The sequence below is a fragment of the Lotus japonicus genome, chromosome 1 (genome assembly GCF_012489685.1).
Source record: "Lotus japonicus ecotype B-129 chromosome 1, LjGifu_v1.2".
Classification (NCBI taxonomy): domain Eukaryota; kingdom Viridiplantae; phylum Streptophyta; class Magnoliopsida; order Fabales; family Fabaceae; genus Lotus; species Lotus japonicus.
In genome coordinates, this window is record NC_080041.1 from 49246235 (window position 1) to 49268418 (window position 22184).

At 40.9% G+C, this 22184-nt stretch overlaps 1 protein-coding gene and 1 long non-coding RNA gene across 2 annotated transcripts; both read right to left on the reverse strand.

Moving 5' to 3' along the window:
• Positions 1 to 14570: 14570 nt before the first annotated feature.
• On the reverse strand, positions 14571 to 15289 carry LOC130743632 (uncharacterized). Its single transcript, XR_009021487.1, has 2 exons — positions 15053 to 15289; positions 14571 to 14952 (listed from the first exon to the last, which is right to left on the reverse strand). It is a non-coding gene; the product is annotated as an uncharacterized LOC130743632 (long non-coding RNA).
• Positions 15290 to 16235: 946 nt separating this feature from the next.
• Positions 16236 to 20635, reverse strand: LOC130743566 (TMV resistance protein N-like). The gene is made up of 6 exons (XM_057595835.1): positions 20488 to 20635; positions 20145 to 20188; positions 19782 to 19828; positions 19359 to 19676; positions 17694 to 18968; positions 16236 to 17372 (listed from the first exon to the last, which is right to left on the reverse strand). The coding sequence occupies exons 4-6, from the start codon at positions 19595 to 19597 to the stop codon at positions 17285 to 17287; spliced, it is 1602 nt and encodes a 533-aa protein (XP_057451818.1). The 5' UTR covers positions 19598 to 19676; positions 19782 to 19828; positions 20145 to 20188; positions 20488 to 20635; the 3' UTR covers positions 16236 to 17284.
• Positions 20636 to 22184: the final 1549 nt, after the last annotated feature.

Consider the following 22184-nt stretch of genomic DNA (forward strand, 5'->3'; position numbering starts at 1 on the left):
AAAGATGAAGTATGATTATTTTATGAAATATTTTGATCTAAAGTTTGAAAACGTGACATATGTTATTGAGGAGATATGTAGTCTTGGAATATTTTTGTAATGCTCTCTTTGAATATGCGTATAATCACTCTGATGTAAGCAAGGGTGATCGAAACACTAAGTTTTATCATCAAAGTGTCATTTGCAAGCAACAAAAAAATAGAGTGGAGGCTTTACTGGATGGTAATAACAATTGGGTTTATGATGAGCATGAGTTAAAAGGCCTCTTTGTCAGCTACTTCAAGGACCTTTTCTCAGAAGAAAATGATTCTGCTATTGCATACTTCACTTCCACAATGGCCCCTCCATTGGATAATGAAGATAAACAGATTCTGAATAGTACAATCTCCTCTGAAGAAATCAAGCAGGATTTATTTAGTATCGGGAACCTCAAGTCCCCAGGACCTGATGGATTCCATGCTATCTTCTTTAAAAGGAACTGGGAAACTGTGAAAGAGAGTGTTTATAACTTCGTAAGGTCAGTGTTTGTGAACCCTGAAACCATAGCTGAAGTAAACCACACCATCCTGGCTTTGATCCCGAAAGTCCACTCCCCTCAAAGGGTTACCCAATTCCGGCCTATTTCCCTTTGTAACACCATTTACAAAGTGGTCACCAAAATTTTGGCTTCAAGAATCTCCACTGTTTTGCCTACTCTAATCTCCCATAACCAAGCTAGCTTTATTAAAGGGAAAAGCACTATGGATAATATTATCATCTTCCAGGAAGTGGTACACTCCATGAAAACTATGTCAGGGAAAAAGGGGATAATGGCCATCAAACTAGATTTGGAAAAAGCCTACGACAGATTAAGGTGGCCCTTTATAATCAATACACTGGAATTTTTTGGCTTTGATAGTAATTTCACTAATCTGATTAGGTGCTGCATCTCTTCATCATCCACGGCTATCTCTTGGAGAGGAGAATACACAGAGACCTTTAAACCCTCTAGGGGCATTAGGCAAGGAGATCCAATATCTCCGTACCTTTTTGTCCTCTGTATAGAAAGACTTGCTCATGCAATCAAAGATGCCTGCTCCAACGGAGATTGGAAACCCCTTAAAATTGGCAGAACAGGTCCTCTGCTATCTCACCTCTTATTCGCTGATGATGTTGTGCTTTTTGCATAAGCCTCACTTGAACAAGCTCATCTTATTCATAATATCCTCCAGAATTTTTGTGAAGCATCAGGCCAGAAAGTGAGCCTCCCCAAGTCAAGAGTATTCTTTTCCAAGAATGTAGGGAGAAGCATGGCAGACCAACTTGTCTCTACCCTTGAAATCCAGGAAACTTCTAATCTCGGAGTCTACCTGGGAGTTCCTCTGCTGCACTCCAGAATTTCAAAAGACAATTTTAACTTCATTGTTGACAAAGTCAGAAAGAAACTCGCTGGATGGAAAGTCAACACTCTTTCTTTTGCAGGTCGAGTTTCTCTAGCTCAAACGTGTCTCCTTAGCTTGCCAGCATATGTTATGCAAACTACCCCCATTCCCATGAGCATTTGCAAAGATATTGAGAAGCTGTGCAGAGACTTCATCTGGGGATCTTCTGTAGATGTGAGACGCTGCCACCTGATTAACTGGGAATCCATTTGTTCCCCCAAAGACCAAGGAGGCTTAGGGTTTCGGGATCTCCACACCCTGAACCAGGCCTACATGGTGAAATTAGCCTGGGGGGTGAACACAGAGGAAAATTCCCTTTGGGCACAGGTCCTTCGAGCCAAATATAAATTCAACTTGAGACTTAGAAGCCCCCCGTCCCCCAAGGCAACAGATTCCCCCACCTGGAAAGGGATTTGCCGAGTCTGGAATTTCGTGGAACAAGGAACTAAGTGGATGCTGGGTAATGGAATCTCTGTTTCCTTTTGGAAAGATTCATGGATCCCGACTTTAGACTCACTCATAGAGTACTTGCCAAATGATCTCTCCGATGATTGGGAAGAGGACCTCCCAGTTTCGTGCTTCATTGTGAATGGTAATTGGAACTGGGATCTGATTAGCCAATCCCTTCCCCCAGTGATTGGAGACAGAATCCGAAGCATCAATCCCCCAAGGCTTGAGCGAGGAGCCGATCAACCATACTCGCGATATAGTGAGAATGGCAAATTCTCCCTCAAATCCTGTTTTGATCTCTTGAATGGCTCTCAGAGGCATGAACCGCATAAACTCTTTGAGGTGGTCTGGAACCATAAAGGCCCACCCCGTATTTAGGCCTTTCTCTGGAAATTGGCCCATAACCGATTGCTCACAAATAGTGAAAGGAAGAAGAGGAAAATGACAGATGTGGCGGGGAAGAAAATCTTTCCTCGGACCGCCCAAAGGACCCTTCCAGCAGCTTTTTCGCCGACCATTTTTCCTTCTTACTTTCTCACCCTTATCTTGAAAAATTGAGGGAAGTTCTCAGCCAAAACCCGCAGGACGTTGCCCAAGAAGCTGTGTCAAATCTTCTCCGCACCGGTTGTCTGTTCGCCCAAGTGGCCTGGCAGGCTCGGACCCTCACCTGAATTGCAGGGCTTCGTCAGGAGGTGGAAAAACTGCATTCTATCAACCTTCAGGCCAACGAGACCTGCTCCAAGTTGTCCAACCAGTTGGCATCTGAGGTGGATAAGACAAAGAAGATGCAGAAGAAACTCGCGGAAGCGAAGCTTGCACAGGTAGCGGCGGACGAGAAAGAGAGGAAGCTTGAAGCCCAGGTTGAGGAGCTCCGTAAGGACCTTGGCGCCAAGGAGGCCATCATTGATTCTTAGGAGGAAACCCTTGCTGCTAAGGACAAGGAGATTGCTGATTTGCGCGAAAGAATGGCGGACAAGGGTAAGATACTTGCTGAGGCTCGGTCGGATTTGGAATCGAAATGCAAACTCTTGGCTGAGAAGGATGCCCAGGCCATTGCCTTGGAGAAGCAGATAAGGAGGGAGGTTGCTCATGCGGCGGCTAATGAGCGTATCCGCGGCTTCCTAATTGCCAAGGCTCAAGTCAAGCACCTCCATCCTACTATTAACCTTGACCTCCTGGGGACTTTTAAGAAGATTACCCCCACCGGACTGGAGGGTCCAGAAGATCCGCCGGAAGTTGCTCTCGTTGACCTTGGAGACGCTGCGGAATAAGAGAAAAAGATATAATGTTAACTCATTTCGAGTTATTGTAACGCTTAGTATCTCTTTACTTCGTTTAAACTTTTTGTTTGTATTTTACTTTCAAGTTAATCGATTCAGCTTTACTTCTTTATGTTTTATGCTTGTTTTAGCGCTTTTTAGAGTTTTTCTCTCTCGCATCCCCCATAGTTCCCTTGTTCTTGAATTACGTCTGACGACATTGATGGTGTGCCTTGTTTAACTAGGACTTTTGCTCAGGTTTTGAGTCGAGGCTTTGTCCACACCGTATTTCCCGTAAGAGCAGGTGCGGCCTCGCCAGTTTTGTCCTGTCGAGGACTTATTGCTGCTGGGGACCCAATGGCCATATAGGTTTACCCAGGCTTATGCCTAGTTAGGTTCGCTCGCCCATATTTCGGAGAGGTTTTTAGGATAAGAAGCTTATCCGCACACACCGCCAACGAGTGACGGCGAGCTGCGTCGGCTTTTCCGGAGCGATCCCCAGACATCAAGGTCGTGTTGGGATCGCCACCTTCAGGGAATTTTTCCCATCTAGCTCTCGCCGCAATTCAGTGTGATTGAAATTATTGGATACAATTTTTGTATTTTCAATCAGACGTGATAGTCAACAAACTCCCGAGATGGAGAACAAGAACATGTCTTTGTTTTTACTATTTAGGCGCTTTGGCCAACAAACTCCCGAAATGGAGAACAAGAATATGCTTCTTCGTTTTTAACCCTTCAATCTTCGCGAGACGCGCCCAGCTGATCATCCTCGCGCCGAAGCATGCTCCCTATCAATCCATTAGCTGTAATAGTATTTCAGGCTCGCTGCGTTCCAGAAGCGCAGCACTCGCCTTCCGTCTAAGCTCTCCACGTGATAAGCCCCATTTCCTAAGGCCTTCAAAATTATGTAGGGGCCTTCCCATATAGGAATCAACTTGTTCCTAGTGTTCCCGGTTCGTTTCTTAAGCACCAGGTCCCCCTTCTGCATCGCCCTCGGACGTACTTTCGAGTCATACTTCGTCGCAGCTTGCTGCTTCATCGCAGCCTCTCTGATGCGAGCCTCATCGTGTGTTTCCGATAACAAATCTAACTCCACCGCCATGTTGGAAGAATTCTCGCCCTCAAACTGCGACGCTATTTGCCAAAAATTGTTGTCTATTTCTACGGGCAACATAGCGTCCACCCCATAGGCCATCCTGAATGGAGTTTCCCTAGTGGTTGAGTGTTGTGTTGTCTTGAAGGACCAGATTACAACCGGGGGTTCGTCCAACCAGGCTCCCTTCGCCTCCGAGAGCCGGCGCTTCATACCCCGCAGGATTACCTTATTTGCTGACTCTGCTTGCCCGTTAGTTTGAGGATGTTCCACTGAAGAGAACCTTCTTTGAATACCCATCTCTTCGCAGAATTCTCTTGTTTGGTTACTTGTGCGTCCCATTATCTGAAACGATCGCCCTTGGTACCCCGAACCGGCATACGATTCTTTTTCAATAAAAACTTACGATCTTGGCTGCAGTAATGCTTGCGAGGGGTTCGGCTTCCACCCATTTGGTGAAGTAGTCCACCGCTACGAGGATGAACTTCATTTGTGACCTGGCGGTGGGGAAAGGTTCGACGAGGTCAACTCCCCACATGGCGAAGGGCCATGGGGAGCTGATCGTGGCAAATTGTTCCGGCGGGGCCCTGGGCAAGTACTTGACACTTTTCGCATTTCTTCACGAATTCCGCACAGTCTTTCCTTATCGTGGGCCAGTAAAAACCCGCTCTGAGGACTTCGCTTGCTAGAGACCTTCCTCCGATGTGGCTAGCGCAAACCCCCCCGTGAACCTCTGCCATAACAGCCTCATACTTCTCAGGTGGAAGACACCTCAAGAGGGGCGAACTAAATCCTCGTCGAAAGAGTATCCCATCGAGTAACGTGTAGTGTCCCGCCTCTCTCCTTTGTTCCTTTGAGTACTTCACTACCTCACTTGGCTCTCCCGCCAAGATATCTACGATGGGGTCCATCCAAGTTTCTTGGCGGTCAACTGAGGCTACCAACTCTCCTTCTATGCTAGGATTGGCGAGCGTCTCTTGGATCACACTTCGATTATTTCCAAGCTTCCGAGTGCTTGCCAATTTTGCTAGGGCGTCCGCCCTTTGATTCTGCGCCCTTGGCACGAACTCAATTATGACCTCTTGCAATCGACCCATCAGTAGCCGTACGCGCTCTAGATATTTTATCAAGGCCGGTTCCTTCACATGGAATTTCCCATTTACTTGGTTTGCCACTAGCAACGAGTCCGTTCTAACCAGCAAACTGTCGATTTGAACCTCAATTGCTAGCTTCAGACCTGCGATCAGAGCCTCATATTCTGCCTTATAATTGCTGGCTTTAAACTAGAATCTGAGGGACTGCTCTAATACTAACTCCCCAGGCCCTTGTAGCGTGACCCCTGCTCCACTTCCGTTGTCGTTCGACGACCCATTGCGTGCTCACCTTATCACCGTCTTCGGGCGTTAAATCCACCACAAAATCAGCTAAAGTCTGCGCTCCGACCTTCCCCCTTTTGTCATATTGCTAGCCGTATTCCGATAACTCAACCAACCACGCGACGAGTCTTTCTGACAAATCTGGCTTCTGCAACACCTGTCCCAGAGGAAGATCAGTCCTTATTTTTACCTGAAAGCTTTGAAAGTAAGGTCTTAAGCTTCTAGCGGTAACGAGGACGGCGAGCGCCGCCTTTTCTATCTTCTGATACCTGATTTCCGCCCCTTGAAGTGTATGGCTTACAAAGTAAACTATTTTATGTTCTCCGTCTACCTCTTGGAGGATTACCGAGCTGATCGTACGATCGCTGACGAAAAAATACAAGTGCAAAGGAAAACCCTGGACAGGCTTCGATAGAATGGGCGGTGCGGACAACATCTCTTTAAGGCGGTAAAAGGCTTCTTCGCACTCTGAACTCCATTCAAACGTCGCGTTCTTCTTGAGGCATTTGAAGAACGGGGCCGATTTTTCGCCCGAATGAGGGAGAAACCTGGATAGGGCCGCAATCCGCCCCGTCAGGTGCTGTACCTCCTTCACACTACTTGGGCTTTTCATTTCCTGGATCGCCTTACACTTATCTGGATTGATCTCAATTCCTCTCGACGTAATCATGAAGCCTAAGAACTTCCCGCCCTGTATACCAAAAGAACACTTCTCCGGATTGAGCCTCATGTTATGCTTTCGGAGCCTGCCGAAAGCTTCTGTTAAATCCTCGTGATGGCTTGATCCCAAAACTGACTTTACGATCATATCATCAACGTAGACCTCCATGTTCCTTCCTACTTGGCCCTCAAATACCCTATCTATCAACCGCTGATACGTCGCCCACGCATTCTTCAGTCCGAAGGGCATGGTCTGATGACAATAGTTTACCCTGGTGGTCATAAAGGTCGTTTTATCTTCATCCGACGGGTGCATCTTGATTTGGTGATATCCCGAATAGGCATCCATCAGACTCAGCAGCTCATTTCCGGATGCCCCATCCACTAACTTGTCTATGCTGGGTAATGGGTAAGAATCTTTTGGACATGCCTTGTTCAGGTCTATGTAGTCCACACACATTCGTCATTTCCCATTCGCTTTCTTTACCATCACCACATTCGCCAGCCAGGAAGGATACTTAATTTCCCGGATAAAGTCTGCCGCCAGTAATTTGTTTACCTCTTGTTGGATTGCTTTCTCCTTTTCATCGCCCATTCGTCGGCGTGTCTGGGTCACTGGTTTAATTCCGGGATTTAGCGCCAGCCTGTGGCAAATGAAGTCCGGGTCTATTCCTGGCATGTCCTTATGACTCCAAGCAAAAAGATCCAAATTCTCGCCCAACAGCTTTGATAATCTCTGTTCTTGGACCTCAGTCAGTCTGGTCCCTATTTTGAGCACTTTCTCGCCAAATTTCAGTTCCTTGGTTTCCTCAACTGGCGTGGGCATGTTGACTCGCCCTCCGCCCCTCGGATCTAGGTTTTCTTTTGGCGCCTCAACCTCGTTGCATCGGTGTCCTACCGAGGCGCTCCTTTTCCCGTACCGATCTACCGCGTTGCAATAGCACTCCCTTGCAGTCTTCTGGTCCACAGCAACTCTCCCAATTCGTCTATTTGGCAAAGGATATTTAACAGTCAAATGTGTCGTCGAGATCACGGCGCACAGTCGGTTTAAGATGTTTCTGCCAATTATCATGTTGTTAGATCCCTCCGCTCCTAGGATTAAGTATCTCACCTTCAGCGTCCTAGCGTTCTCTCGCTCGCCAAATGTGGTGTCAAGGTCAAGGACGCCTCTCACCCATACTTGCTCGCCCGCAAATCCCACCAGAGTCCCTACATAAGGAGTGAGGTCTCCCTCATTCAAACTGAGCCGATCAAACGCTCCGCCGTAAAGGATGTCCGCTGAACTCCCTTGATCCAAAAGTACTCGTTGTACATTGAGTTGGTTGACGCGAAGGAGGATTACAATCGGATCGTCCAGATGCGGCTTTACTCCGAAGAAGTCATCAGATGAAAAGGTAATGTCTGGGTGTGAAAAGCCAAAAGGAATCTCCATGACTGCGTTCACCGCCCCAGCGTAGCGCTTTCTAGCTGCACTGGTGACTCCTCCTCCTCAAAACCCTCCAGCGATCGTGTTTACTCCTTTAGGTATCAAAGCATTACCGCCCTGTGTTCTAACAGGTTCTCCTGCCGCTATCAGCTTTCTCACCTCGCGCTGCAACGTGTGGCATTCCTCGGTGACGTGGCCCATGGCCTGGTGATAAGCGCACCATTCACCTCCCGGTTTGCCGCTCATTCGCGTCACTCGCGGTTCCCGGAGATTCTCTGCTTCGCTCGATCTGTCCAAGCACGCCAGCTTTCCTTTTGGAGACGAATTCCTCCACTCCCTCGAGGATTTCCAATAGCTTTTCCTTTGCAATGTCCAAGGCTCCGCTGCTGTATTTGCCCTTTGGACCTCCGTCTCCTGCTGCTTCAGGCGAGTATTGACGTCGCGAATCAGCCACCTCCAATCCTTGCGAGCATCCAACGACTGAGGTGATGGCGGTCTTTCTCCTGAAGGTTCCAACAAGGAGACTGAGGACTCCGCTTCCTCACCGTGCCTCCTCCCATACGCGCGGCGCGAATCACGCGTGTGTTTCATCCTTCTTTTACTTCGTCGATGTTGCGTTCCATCAAGTGTCACTAACGAATCAAGAATTTAACCGAAAATCAAGAAACCAAAGAGAATTGCACGGAAAATCGAATTTCTTTCAGCCAAATCACTATCCACGTAGTCCAGGAATCGAAATCTACTGTTCCCCACAGACGACGCCAAATGTTCTAACCATGAACATTGAGATGAGGTATAGTACCTAAAGTGTAAGGAACGTAATGCGAGATTCCTAGAGAGAATGAGAGCGTAACCGCTTTAGAGAGAGAAAGTAACTAAATTTCAATCTTGTTATTTCTCCAATGAGCCAAGAGTCTTTTACAATTGGTATTCATCCCCTATTTATAGATGTGGAGTTGGGCTTCGCGCCTTTAACCCTTCCTAATGGGCCGATTGGGCCTCTGGGAGGAGGCCAAAGTCCCTGGTCCGCTCGTCGCTCTATGTTGGCGCTCCTGGGCGAGCGACCCTAGGGTCTCGCCCAGTCCAAAAAGTAACAATATTATGCGTGTTTATTCTCTTTCTAGAAGTTACTTTAAAACAGATGGAGTATTAAAAATTTTAATTGATGTGTAAATAATATTAACTAAACACTAAAAAAAGTCCAAGTGTAAGTGAAAGGGTTAGTAGAAAGTTATTACGACATTCATATCAAATTTAATGTTGAAATCACAAACTTTAATTGCTAAAGAATAGTATTAATATTTATTTATATATTTTATAAATTTGAAAATAATATTTTATGTCCTATGAAATTTTATAATTGATATTATAATTCCAAAAAATTATCATGTCCTATGGAATTCCATAACTGAATTTTTTTTCTTTTATTTGGTGTTTAAATATTATTAACTTTTTTTTTGAAACAGAATATATTATTGAAAGTTAATATAGGGAAAACAACTTAACACCCATCGATCCCACCAAACAAAAAGGCACCCTCACTAAAATGACTTAAAAATGTGCCTCATTAAAACATTACTATGAAAAACCTTGTGGGAAAAACCGTAGTGCAAGAAAAAAAAGTACACATTTTTAAGCTCTCTATAACACAAAAAACCAACATATCCACCACCATGACCCCCTATCACCAACAACAAATACATACCAAAAGAAAAACTAGTACACATCCTAAGCATTACGACAACACAGAACACATTCCAAGCATTACAACAACATACCATCACCAATAACACACTCAAGCCCATTCATGCCTTCACATTCGGTAAATGCTATGGTGTCACCCAAAAAAATGGATGCACCGGTGTCACCTATAAAAAAACTTTCATAAAAAGGGGGACATTGTATGTAAACTAATTTTATACCATAGATATATTAATTAAATATTTAAACTGTTTAGATTAAATCTATAGATTTACTAAATTGCCCCGCCATTCATTAAAAAAAAAGTCCCTCTTCTTCCTGGTTTTGATTGGCCTCATCCAAATCCCTCTTCTTCCTGGTGGAGAGTTTGTGCTGCGCCGGCAACCCAACTTCTCCAGCCCCAACACCAATCCAATATCTCTGTCTTAGCATATATTTTATTTATTGGAGAGAATTTTGATTCCTTCTATTACCCATTTCAAACCCTAACATGTGGAAGAATATGGGTATCTCGATATCAGCTTGTGGCGGATTTTGTCTCACACTCTCACCCAAATCAAGTGCCTCATTCGCCGCCGCTGTCGCACTGTGCTCGCCGTGAGGCTCCACTCAGACGCCATTCGCCACCGATAGAAGATCGCTCACGGGTTCCTCACGACTGGTACATGCACAGAACCACCGCGTTCTGCTCTGTAGTGGAATCGCCGGTGTGCTACATGCACGGAGCACCGGTTCTTTCCTTCCTCTTCCACAGCAATTATTCCAGATTCGTGCTTCATTTTTTATTCCCGATCTCCTCTATATTTTGCCTTTTTTTCCAATGTTCAGATCTAGAAAATGGTGATCGACAGTTTGAGATCAAACAACTATACTAACATGTTAGCACCCATATGGAACTTCACGAATGATGATTGTTTGCCTTATTAATAACCATATCCATATCTCAATCCGGATCTGTTTTCTCTATGGCTGGATTTTATTTTAGTTGATTTTCATTTTTCAATGTTGTATGGGTTCTAGATCAATGACTACTGGGTTTTATTTTTTTGTCAAATTTGATTTTTCTACCAGTGGCTTACTGGCTTTGGTTCCAATCACTCTTCTCTACTTCTGTTACATGACATTGTTGATTTTCATTATGCTGTCTGGGTTCTAGTTCACTCTTCTTTTCGTAGTTCTGTACTTCTGTTAAATGATATTGTTGATCTTCATCTTTCACATACTGAAGGTTATAAACCGCCAGAAATGCTATAGGGGTAAATTAGTAATCTGACTTATAAATAACAGGGGACACCGGTGCATCCACTTTTTTGGGTGACACCATAGCATTTACCTTCACATTCCTACAAAACAATCCTTCACCACCATGTGCCTCAACATTACTCCAACAATATAACCCAAAATGCCACATTTGCTACCATAACCAAAAACCACAAAGGATACATGACAACAAAAAATAACAAAACAGATCAATATCAATCCATTGCCATTACATTGGTAGACATATTACGTAATGCCCTTCTAACCACTTCTCCATCACTATGCCGATCCACGCAGGGGCGGAGCCAGGATTTTGACACCGGGGTGGCTAAATATCAAAGAAAAATATTAATTTTGTTTTCTTTTATCTAGAAAATGTTTATTTTTAATCTATACAAATTTAATTTTTTATCCTTTATTTTATCAAACTTCATTATATTAAACATAATTTTATCAAACAATAATCCAAATAATTCGATATGTTTTTTTTTATAGGCAAATGTTAGTGGTTAGTTGTTAGTAAATCCTTTAAAAAAAGATATGTGTAATTGAATTGAGATGAGAAAGTGACCAATTATGATATTATGTTTGTGTATAAATATATCAAATTTTCAAATATAAGGATAAACTTCTTCTAGTATAGTGGAAAACATGCCTAGTGCCTACTATAAAACTTTTAGCCATGGAGTAGGAGGTTCGATTCCTAGTCCTAGCATTTATCCGTTTTTATAGTTTTTTCGGTCTGAAAATAAAAAAAATGGAGCTAGAAAGATTCGAACCCACAACCTAGAGAGAATCTTTTCATGTGCAGACCGCTACGCCATTGTGGGTTACATAATCTATTTTATGTTGAACATTATATTAATTATTAACGGTGCTAGAAGAAAAATATACATAGTATCGAAATGAATATCGAAAAGACTCGGGGGCGCAGAGCACTGGTAAGCCACCCCTGTGGCTCCGCCCCTGAATCCACGAACATCAACTGTAATTGAGTCCCATCATACCTCAATGATCGCAAATCGGAACTCACCGCTCCCCACCGATTTAGGAGGCTTATCCCTCGGATGCTTTTGAGTATGCTCCTGTACTGGTAATTTGACCTTTCTCTCGGCCTACCCCGTTGTCGACAAACAGTGGATGTCACCTCTTCCACCGCCCGCAGTTTCTCCTCCTATAAGAAAGTCTCCCAATTCATAGCATCCTCCACCCAGGGCCGGTCCCGACATTTTGGAGGCCCTGGGCAAATAATAAAAATGGACCCCTAATAAAGAGAAATATCTCTTGGAGATACAACTGCTAGATACTTTTATATATTTAACGTTCGAAATTTTATCAAAACCATTATGTTGGTTCGTTTGGTAACTGGCCTCTTGCACCGTGAATTGGCATAGTGATGGAGAAGTGCTTAGAAGGGCATTACGTAATATGTCTACCTTTTGCCCACATAAACTTCCAGACTTTGTATAACAATGTTTTCGCATTTTTGAATTTCCTCCCTATCATAACCAAATTCCAATAAATCTTGAACCTGTCCCATAATATCTTCCTCGTTAATTGTTCCCGAAGGATAGCTCAAGTGGTAAGAGCTAGAGACATAAGAGTTGGGTGGAATGAAAGGTGAAGCTCCAGGGTTCGAACCCTGAGGAAGACTAATTTAATAACATTATTAACAACTAACATTTGTCTATAAAAAAAAAAATCTTCCTCCTTAATTTTATCCTTCTCACTAATTTCACGCCCCTCACCAATCCCCTCCACCTCACCACTTCTATAGCCGCTCCATATCTTCAATTCTCCCCTAAAGTAGGGCACATGTTTATTAGCAGTATATTTCAAAATTGCCTCAGATTTTTGAAATACAAATTGAGGGTTATGTTCACCTCTATCGTCAACGAAACCCCATCCTTTGAACCCTTCACCTACTCCTTTTCCGCCTCTCTCATGCCCTCCTCATCAAACTCCGATCCCGACCCCATCCTACTGGTACTCCTAACTGGTGTCGAAGGCATCGTTGGAACGCATCCATAGTCATAGTAGGTGTGGTCTTTCTTGATCAGAAGAACCTGTGATTGCCCTTGCACCTCCAACTAGCATCGCGAAAGGATGTAATAGAAGATGAGTAGTTTCAACTAGAATCCTTGCATAATCTACTCGATATTTCATAGTTGTACACTCATCCATGCATACAAACCGACCCAGCTTATTGCCAATTGCAGAAAAAAAAAATCATGTTCCCAAGCACCCAGAGGCACTTGCCAAACTAACACCTACATGCAATGGGAGACTCCAAAAGTTCCCTCACGGCACGGAGAAATACTATGTAACTATACGCCTCCAGAAGTCTCGGCACTCCGATATTGTCACCTCCATCTCTTGTTGTGTTTCAAACTCCAGAATGACCTCCTTCGCTCCCAACGGGACTAACAAAGTTAAACAGCCCAACCGAACTAAAATAATGTTGTAGGATCTCAACATTTTCAATCTCCCGCACCCCCGCCACAACACACTGTTGCACCCACCTATTATCCTCATCACTGTTTGTAAAATATAGCACCGCCTCGATCTCCTATATTTGTCTTCTCCTCCTGTGCACTTGTCTGCACCTGTTGTCATACCTTGGGCCTCCACAAAGATCCTCTTACTTCATACCTGAACTCCTGCTTACCCATTCGAGGTGGCAACCTCCTTGGTGGTCATTGATACCAAGCTTATTATTGGGGCAACATTTATTACAGGTGCAAAAGTTGGAGATAAAAATCTACATTTCTAGAATGAACTTAAATTCTTTTGACCGTAAGTGAAAGGGTTAGTAAAAAAAAATTTGGCGCATTCATATCAAATTTAATGTAAGAATCCCAAAATATAATTGCTAAAGATTAATATTATTTTATATATATTTTATAAATTCAAAATAATTTAGTATGTCCAATAGAATTCCATATTCATATTTAGTTTTTCAAGATTAAGATTAATATTAATTACTATATTATATAAATCGAAAACAATTTTTCATGTCCCATGGAATTTGATAAATGTTTTTTCTTTAAATTCTGTTTGTTACTAATATTAACTAAACAATTATAAGAAATTTGTTTCCAAATGTTAAAAAAAAACTCTAATAAGAATTTAGTTGTATGTCAAAGGATTAGTAGAAAGTTTATTTTGGCTTTCTATCAAATTTAATGGAAAAATCACAACCTTGAATTTCTAAAGATTAATATAAATATTAATTAATAATTTATCATTTCTTAGAGTTATATTTTAAGTGTCGGAGTGTCTTCTATTAGTACTCCTCTCTGCTCAAGGCTAGCGCCACCATATTCTCAAGTCAACCACGACAGAACACTGGCGGGCACCAAAAAATCTACACTTTAGATTTAGATTTCGAGAAAAACACTTCGTATTAGATATTTCATCACCTTTGTCAAAGTCAGAATTAAAAGACACTTCCCTAGCCTATTAAAAATATTATCTAGAGTGTCGTCCTCCTATAATGGTGCCTAATGGTCACTAATGTTTCTTTTGTGGTGCCATGTTCCTGTATGTTTTGAACACAAAGCATGAAATATAGGACCTCAATCGCGAATTGCATTACATAATTGTATTCCCCATTTCTCCCCTGAAACCACAATTTGGATTTTATGTAAATTTAACAAATAAAATAATGCGACTGATTTTCTCTTTATTGTGATTGGAAACTGGTAATGAAAGGCAGATCTGGGGAGTGGCTACTGATCAGTCATCTATGGGGCGCATACTCTACGATCAGTTGGTATGAGAAAAGAGTGATCCTGAGGGAGGAACTCAGTTTCAACTCAGAATCCATTTACTCTGCTATGCCAAACCAGTTGATTCCCAAGTAAAAGTCAAGGTTGGAGATAGATGGGTAGTAAGAGTTAGTGAGGAATAGTGCAAATGTTCCACAATGACTCTGTTAGTGCGGCCATTTTTCATTTCAATTAAATTAAATTCTTCAACGATGGCTCAGTATTACATCAAATACTTTCACACACAAAATGTACCTTGAAAAGCCTTCCTTTAGCAATTTGAATAAGTACAAACATAGTCACCAAATCTGTACACACAAACTTTCTATCATGTGCTAAATTCTTTTAACTCAGTATATAACCTTCATTGTTTCAGGTAAAACAATGCTTGAGATGGCTTTGAATCCATTGATTGATGGTGTTTCATTCCTTCATACATTTTCATGGACAACGCACTTGGTAGCTACTGACCCAACATTCCTTCAGAGTTTATTGAATTTAAGAATCCACCAAGCAGGGGATTAGTAGCATCGCTGGGATGTAATTTACATTTAAGGATGTGTCAATATGAAAATCCATATAAGATTCAGTTTGCTGCCAATATTTAAAAGAAAAATGAAGAAAGAAAGGCACCTTGTTTCACAATGAGGTCACCTCAATGTAAGGTGCGGCAGGCTCTAAATGTATTAGCTTGTGTCCACTTTCATGCAACCTGCCATGGCATTTGTTCATTTATAGAGACAATGCCCTTTAAAGTAGAAATTTTTTCAATTCCACCTAAAAACCAAACTACCAATGCATGGGCACAAATTCACAATTTCAAAAACTAAATTGTAAAACTCCCCAAAAGATAAATTAATAAAAGGAGTAGCTGACCTCAGTAGGAATGTGGGCGGGCAAGGATAGCATCCAAAGGATCATCTAAGTAGATACACTACAATTCATAGGCTTTCATAGGAAGAATACACTGTCATCTGAAAATGCAAAGCATGGAGCTTGATTTTCCCAAATTCAATACACAAAAGGTAAAAATATGAGGCAACCAATAGTATTAGACTATTCGTAATTCACTAAGCTTGTACAAATGTGCAATTATGTCAACAGAATTAAAGAATCTTCAAAAGAATAATAACAATAAACAAAAAAAAAATGGTCCCCAGCTTAGTGGACGAAAGAGAAAAGAACAATTTACCTCTGGAGACATTAATGGACCTCTTGCAGTTAAAAATAGCACCCTGAATCCCGTTCTGTTGCTCCAGCAGTCCAACGAATCGAAGGGGAAGGAGTCAGAAGACAAAAAGAGAAGCAAAGGGGTGGCGGATTAAAGGAGATGAGATTTTTATGCTTCATGTTTAAAAATGAAGCATAAAAATTTGCTCCTATAATGAACTTTATATACACATTGATGAAGCATCACTTGAGTACTTCCTCTTTCGTGCTTGGTTCTTCAAGTTCTTTCAACCCTCCAACCTTTTGCTATCTCCTCAACCAACTCCTCACGCCACAGAGCTTCTCTGGCTTCTGCTTCCATAATCTCTTGCTGCATAGCCCATAGTAATCTCCACAATGCAGGTTCTGTAGCCTAAGGCAATTGCTTCTATAACCTTGGCCAATACACGACACAAAAAAAAATGATTCTTTATAATCTTTAAGGAAAATATTATTTGTGCATTGCACCAGCATAAGTACTAATAAGAGGATAAATCATTACTCTGCGAAAAATCTCCAAAATAAATTATCACAGTCCATTTATGAGTAGTAACTATTTTCAACCAGTTCTACCTTGAGCTGCACTCATTTGTAACTTTGTAAGAGATGCTGAAGTCTTTCTAGTATTTTTTTTGGAAGGCAAACAATTCATATAAGGAAGCACAAGGGGTGCTAAACCCAAATACAAATTGGAAAAGCATAAAAAGCAACCAAGGTACTTAGCTAACTCAAAGCCAAGAAGCAACAGTTGCAGAAAACAGGAAAATAAAAGAGCAAAACATAAATGACAGCAACATAGCTAAAGACCAATTCAATAAATCCCCTTCCCCTCTACCTTTTCTCTCTTTTGATCCTATTATACATCAACTATCTACATCAGACCTTTTCCCCAAACAGCATAGCAGAAACAGCATTATTTTCTCCACCGAGTTAATTGTCTCGTTCAAAAGCACATGTGGACCAGCCTTCACAAAGTTCCAATGACAATTGCAATCACCCACCAGAATCTCGAATACAAGGTTCTTCTAGCATTTAAGGAGGTCCTTGACATCACAGCATTTCCTTGTAACATAGTTTCATTGTGTTTCCAATGCCCTTCAACTGATCCAGAATATGTAGCCAAACTCTTCTGGATTAAACTTCTAGTTCTCTTTCATTTTCTTTTGCAATCTGCAGAAGATCCTGGTTCCGAGCTGCTCCCCCTGCAACATCCTGAGCCCATTCCAAGTGGTGTTAAATGGTCCCTTTCAGGCATAAGACGGGGTTCATATACCATTCATAGAAGGAGTACAAGAAACCCTTCACTTTATATCGAATCCATTTACAGGATCTGAACTGAATTGAATCAACTACCTTATCCACATCCGCCTCCGCTGACTTAAAAGCTACCTCATTCCTGGCTAGCCAAATGGACAATATGCAAGTGCACCACATTACCCACCAATTCAATTGTTTGCTAATGTTCCCCTCTCGCCACTGTTGTTTAAAGTGACTGCTGCAATGTTGGGGCAAGACAATTTGGATTCCTAGCCAACTATAGCTTTTCATCCAAACTATCCATGCAAATTTGCAATTAAAACGCAAGTGGTTGGTGCTCTCCTCAGCCTCTTTACACATTGCACACGAGCTTGCTTGTCCTGCCTGCCTGAAGTCTTTCTAGTTCATATACATAGATTGTATATGCAGGCGATGTCTATTTTCACAAGAAAATCTTAATATCCTTTTTATAAATTCATCTCTGGCCCTGCAAAGTATATACAACACCTTTCGATTTATTTATTCAAACTCAAACAAAAGAGATTAATTATGAAATCCTACTAAAAACAGAGAGGTTTTTAAAATAAATTTTGTAATTTTGAAGGAGTTGTCTAAATCACTAAAGATAAATTGAAGTTTGGGTTAAATTATCATAGGCTTAGATGGCCTAATAATATTTTGACTTGTTTTAGAAAATTATAAGTCATGACATGTCAAAATATTATTGGACTACCTATGACGGATGGTTTTACCCAACATTTTCTTAGATGATTTAGACAATCCCAATTCTTAAAAGTATATTGCGTACCAGTCGTCAGGTTTTTTGAATCCGGTCAGCTTACAGATATCACGCAAAGCATTCTTCCACTTCTGTAATATCTCAGGATGTTGTTCAAACTTCTTTTCATGTTTTTCCATGGCTTCTCCATAACTATTTTGCAAATACTTTACATGTCCAGGTTCCACATCATAAAATATTGGCAAAACTAATTGCTTCTTCTCCTCCTTATCTTTACAGTCAAGAATTTGAACAAGTTCTCTAAGACACCATTCAGAGTCTGCAAAGTTTGGAGATAAAATAACGATTGAAAACCTTGATTCTTCAATGTCATCAAGAAGTTTCTCAATTGGAACACCACCCTCGAGTGATTTGTCATCCATGAATGTCTTGAATCCCTCCTGGCACAAAGCATCATAGAGATGCTTTGTAAAAACATGACGAGTCTCCCCTCTAAAACTGATAAAAATCTGATAACGAGCGGTTGAGTGGCTTAAACTGATTAATGATTCATTCCACTGGTCAATATTGAGCTTCTTTTTTAAGGAAGACGACACATCTTTAATCAAACCAGGCAAACCATTACATTTGAAAGCAACATTTCGCGCCACATCAAGCAGATCAAGTTGCGAGTTAACACCTGAAAGATGTTGTAGCAACGTCCAAGCTTCATCATTAGACAAGGGTTTCAGAAGAATTGAGTGGTTGCACCCCATAGCGGGGCAGTCTAATTCATCACGTGTGGTCAAAATGACCTTACAGTGCTTGTTATTATAAGGAATACCTAGCTCCTGAGGTGTATACTCCCTTGGAAAATCATCCAAGATGACAAGAGTTGTTCCATCCATCCTTTCTATTTTCGAAAACATTTTCATTATTCTTACAGCATCTCTGTCATTTTTTTCAAAATACACATTCAATGAATTAGCAATTGCATCTTGAATGCTCCTGATATCTTGATTTTTAGAGACATTGGGAAATATAACTCTATCAAAAATCTTTCCGTAGCTGCTTATTTCAGCTTTCACTAATGATGTTTTACCAGAGCCCCTCCTTCCACATACTCCGATAGTATAGCAAGTATCATCTTGCAATGCATCCAGAAGTTTTCTTGAAGCCTCTTTTATAGAGTCGAAATAGTAATAATACTCGTTTCCAGTTCCAGTAGGGAAGGACCGTAAACTTGTAATTCCATAGCTGGTAGTGGAGAGTTGGCATGAAGACTTTGCAGATCTTGTGGTGGACAAGAAACCTATGTGCTCATGGGCTATTTCTACAATCTCTTGAATGAATTCACGTTGATTCCTATAAAAGCATATGCAAGCCAAGGTTTCTCAATTCAGTTTTATATATATGGACACGGTTTTTGTTTCTTTGTACTTTCTATTCAATAAAAAAAACAGTTATAATTTATAACAAGTAAAAAAGTTATCATAAAAAACCCAAAAACTAGCTCAAGAGTTGAGTGCTGCTCTACCCTACCATATTGGAATTCGGGAGGTCTACCTCAACCCTTAAGCTAGCTCAAGAGTTGAAGACTGCTCTACCCTTTATAAACACTTGTTTAGTCATATCTCTAACCAGTGTGGGCTTCTAACAATAATAACAAAACCCGATTTAACAAGTAGTAGACTATAATATATAGCATCAAATCAATTATGGGGAATTACGTAAAATTTATTGCAAGTAACGTACCTGTCTGCCGTGTAACACTTCCCATTTTTTAATTCAGAAATTTGATGCAAAGCAGATCTCCATTTCTTTACCTCCGGAGAGTTTTTTCCATATCTTGATTCCAGTCGTTCCATGGCAAAAGCACAATTATTTTTCTGATACTTTACATCTGTGGGGTTTACTCTATAAAATATTGGCAAAACCCGCTGATCAAATTTCTTCTTATAGTCAAGAATATTGACACCACGGAGACTCTGCATAGTTTTCAGACAAAATCACAATTGAAAGTCTTGTTTTCTCAATTGCTTCAAAAACAGATCGTGAATATTCTGCACCACTCTGTACAATGTTAAATCCTGCATCAGTCAGAGCTCGACCGAGATCAACTTTAAATTGGAAACAATCTGGTCTTGTAGAGCTGATGATAAAAATATGGTTGCAGACCTTAGCAGGGATCTCCATCGGTTATAGTATATATTTTTGCTAACTACCTGGAAAGAAACCATATCTAATTAGACAAATTAAGTTAATAAACCTGAAAAATACTCAATTTAAGACATAATAATCCACACTACCCATCTTAATTTTCTTGAAACAAATAAAAAAAAATGGTTTTGATTAGAAAATAAACATGAATAGTGAAAACAATATCTGATTAATATCCTCACTCACATCTCAAACTCTGGGTATAGTATTTACAATTTTTCAATTAACAATACAATATTGATATTTGAGAGAACCAGTGCTATAATTAACAGAGTCAATAAATGAAATTTAACAAGAGAGGTGAACGGCAGTTTTACTCACTTCAAGAGTTTGTAGATCCCTTGAATCTTTTCTGCAAGCGAGAGCTAGCAACCAGAAAGTCAAAGATCAGATAAACTGTATTCAAATTTAGCACAAGGGGGGCTAAGGCCAAATACAAGAGCAGAAAGGAAGAGTACAATAGGTAAGTAACTGAAAACCAGAGACAGAAAAAAGAACACAAGCTAGAGATCCAGAACTAAAGCTTGTAAGGTACTGGAACTATCCACTAATTAAATGCAAGATGAAGCTGGCATGCACCACAACCCCACCATCTCACTAATATATTATATCATTGCCCACCAAATTGACCAACTGTTGAACCCAATTAAATCCACAGTCATACCTCACCAAGTAGATGGCAGAAGATGAGGTTAAGCAGCCACTAGTAACTCCGTCCCAAACGCAAATTGAAGATAAGTCAGATACTGCAATCTACACTTGCAAGTTGCATATTACCACCATCCCAACTTGTGAATTGATGGAATGCAATGGGTTGAGATGGAATAAAAATATTCTATTGTTTTGGTATTTTATAACGAAGCTGAAAAAAATTATCGTTCTATTGTTTGGATAATAAAAGAAGTGAAGTGAGTTATAATTTTTGTATTCCTTCATTACCTTTTTCTTATAATTTTTATTTCATTTTATTCATTCATAATATTTTTCAAATCATATATCCAAGTACCCAACATGGTAGTAAGTATCGTACGATATGTCGATACGATACGCGATACGATACGTTTTTTTAGCCTAATCATACGTATCGCATCTGTGTATCGAATTGTCTCTGTATCGCACTTGTATCGGCTGTATCGTATCAGGTATCATTGTATCGCGATACGAAAATGTATCGCACCGATTCAGATATTTGTTATTTTAAGCCTTTTTTGCGTTTTTTTTCTTTTAATCTGGGCTAAAGTGGGTCAACCCAACTGACCTAATCAATTTAGAGATTGAAATCACCCTAAAATCCCTAATTTCAACGCATCTTCTATCAGAGTCAAAACCAACGAGTTCAACTTCAAGGTCGTTCACCTCTGTTATTAAGTTGTATGATCAAAGTATAGTTTAACAAGTATGGAAGTGCTTTGCATTTGTCATGTTATTGATGATTTTGAAGGAGATGAAGAGTTGCATTTTGTCATCCTTTGATTAATTATATTATTATATTATGCATTTTTCATTTATAACTTATTTTTGTGTGTGTTTGTATCGTACGATACATAATACGATACGATACACGAGACAAAAAATAGGACTTCCGATACACGATACGATACGTGATTCGAGAAGAGAAAGTAGAGAAGAGAAGTTGAGTAAAAAGAAATATGTGAGAAATAAAGTAGATTTTGAGGTTCTTTGGTATGAGAGAAATAGAAAAGAGATAGAAGAGAAAGATAGTGGTAAATGGTAGTAAAAATACACGTTTGTCCATGTAACACCCCGATTTCGGTGGCGTCACTTTAGTAACCAAAAGAAACTTAATGTGGAAAAACGTGAATTATTTTTTTTTTGATAATATAAACAAGACTGGAATAAATAAAACTCTAATGCGAAAGATAACAGAACTAATATACAATAATAATTACAGCCCCCGCTGTAAGTAGCAACCTCGTCACGAGTAACCTCCAGTGACGGAAAGTAGAAAGTGTAACGCCCGTAGGCAATATGTACAAACTAAAAGTAAAGGTTAAGTGTCCGCAACACAAACCTCAAAAATGAGAATAAGTTAGCCCAATCGGCCTAAAAGAAGACATCCTAAGTCCAACCAACTCTCTGTGATTCCCGTAAAGAAACCACACAAAAAGCTATAGGCGGGAAACTACCCTGTCCCCAAGGAAACAAATGACAGTCAGAGCTAAGACTCTACTCCTACACTAATCCTATCTCGAGGAGCTCACACCAGCACTAAAACCTACATGCTAGCATGATCGTCGTCTGAATCTGAATCCAGAACGACCAAGTCTATGTACACTACCCGTCCTCCTCTCGCAACCGCGATGCGCTCTGGTGCTGGACTCACGGGCTTAGGGCCCGAAC

Coding starts and splice junctions, on each gene's coding strand:
- LOC130743566 (XM_057595835.1), bottom strand. CDS start 19,597: ATGCAGAGTCTCCGTGGTGTCAATATTCTTGACTATAAGAAGAAATTT. Junction 18,969..19,358: donor AAGTGTTACACGGCAGACAG/GTACGTTACTTG, acceptor ATGCTTTTATAG/GAATCAACGTGAATTCATTC. Junction 17,373..17,693: donor TTCAAAAAACCTGACGACTG/GTACGCAATATA, acceptor TATACTTTGCAG/GGCCAGAGATGAATTTATAA.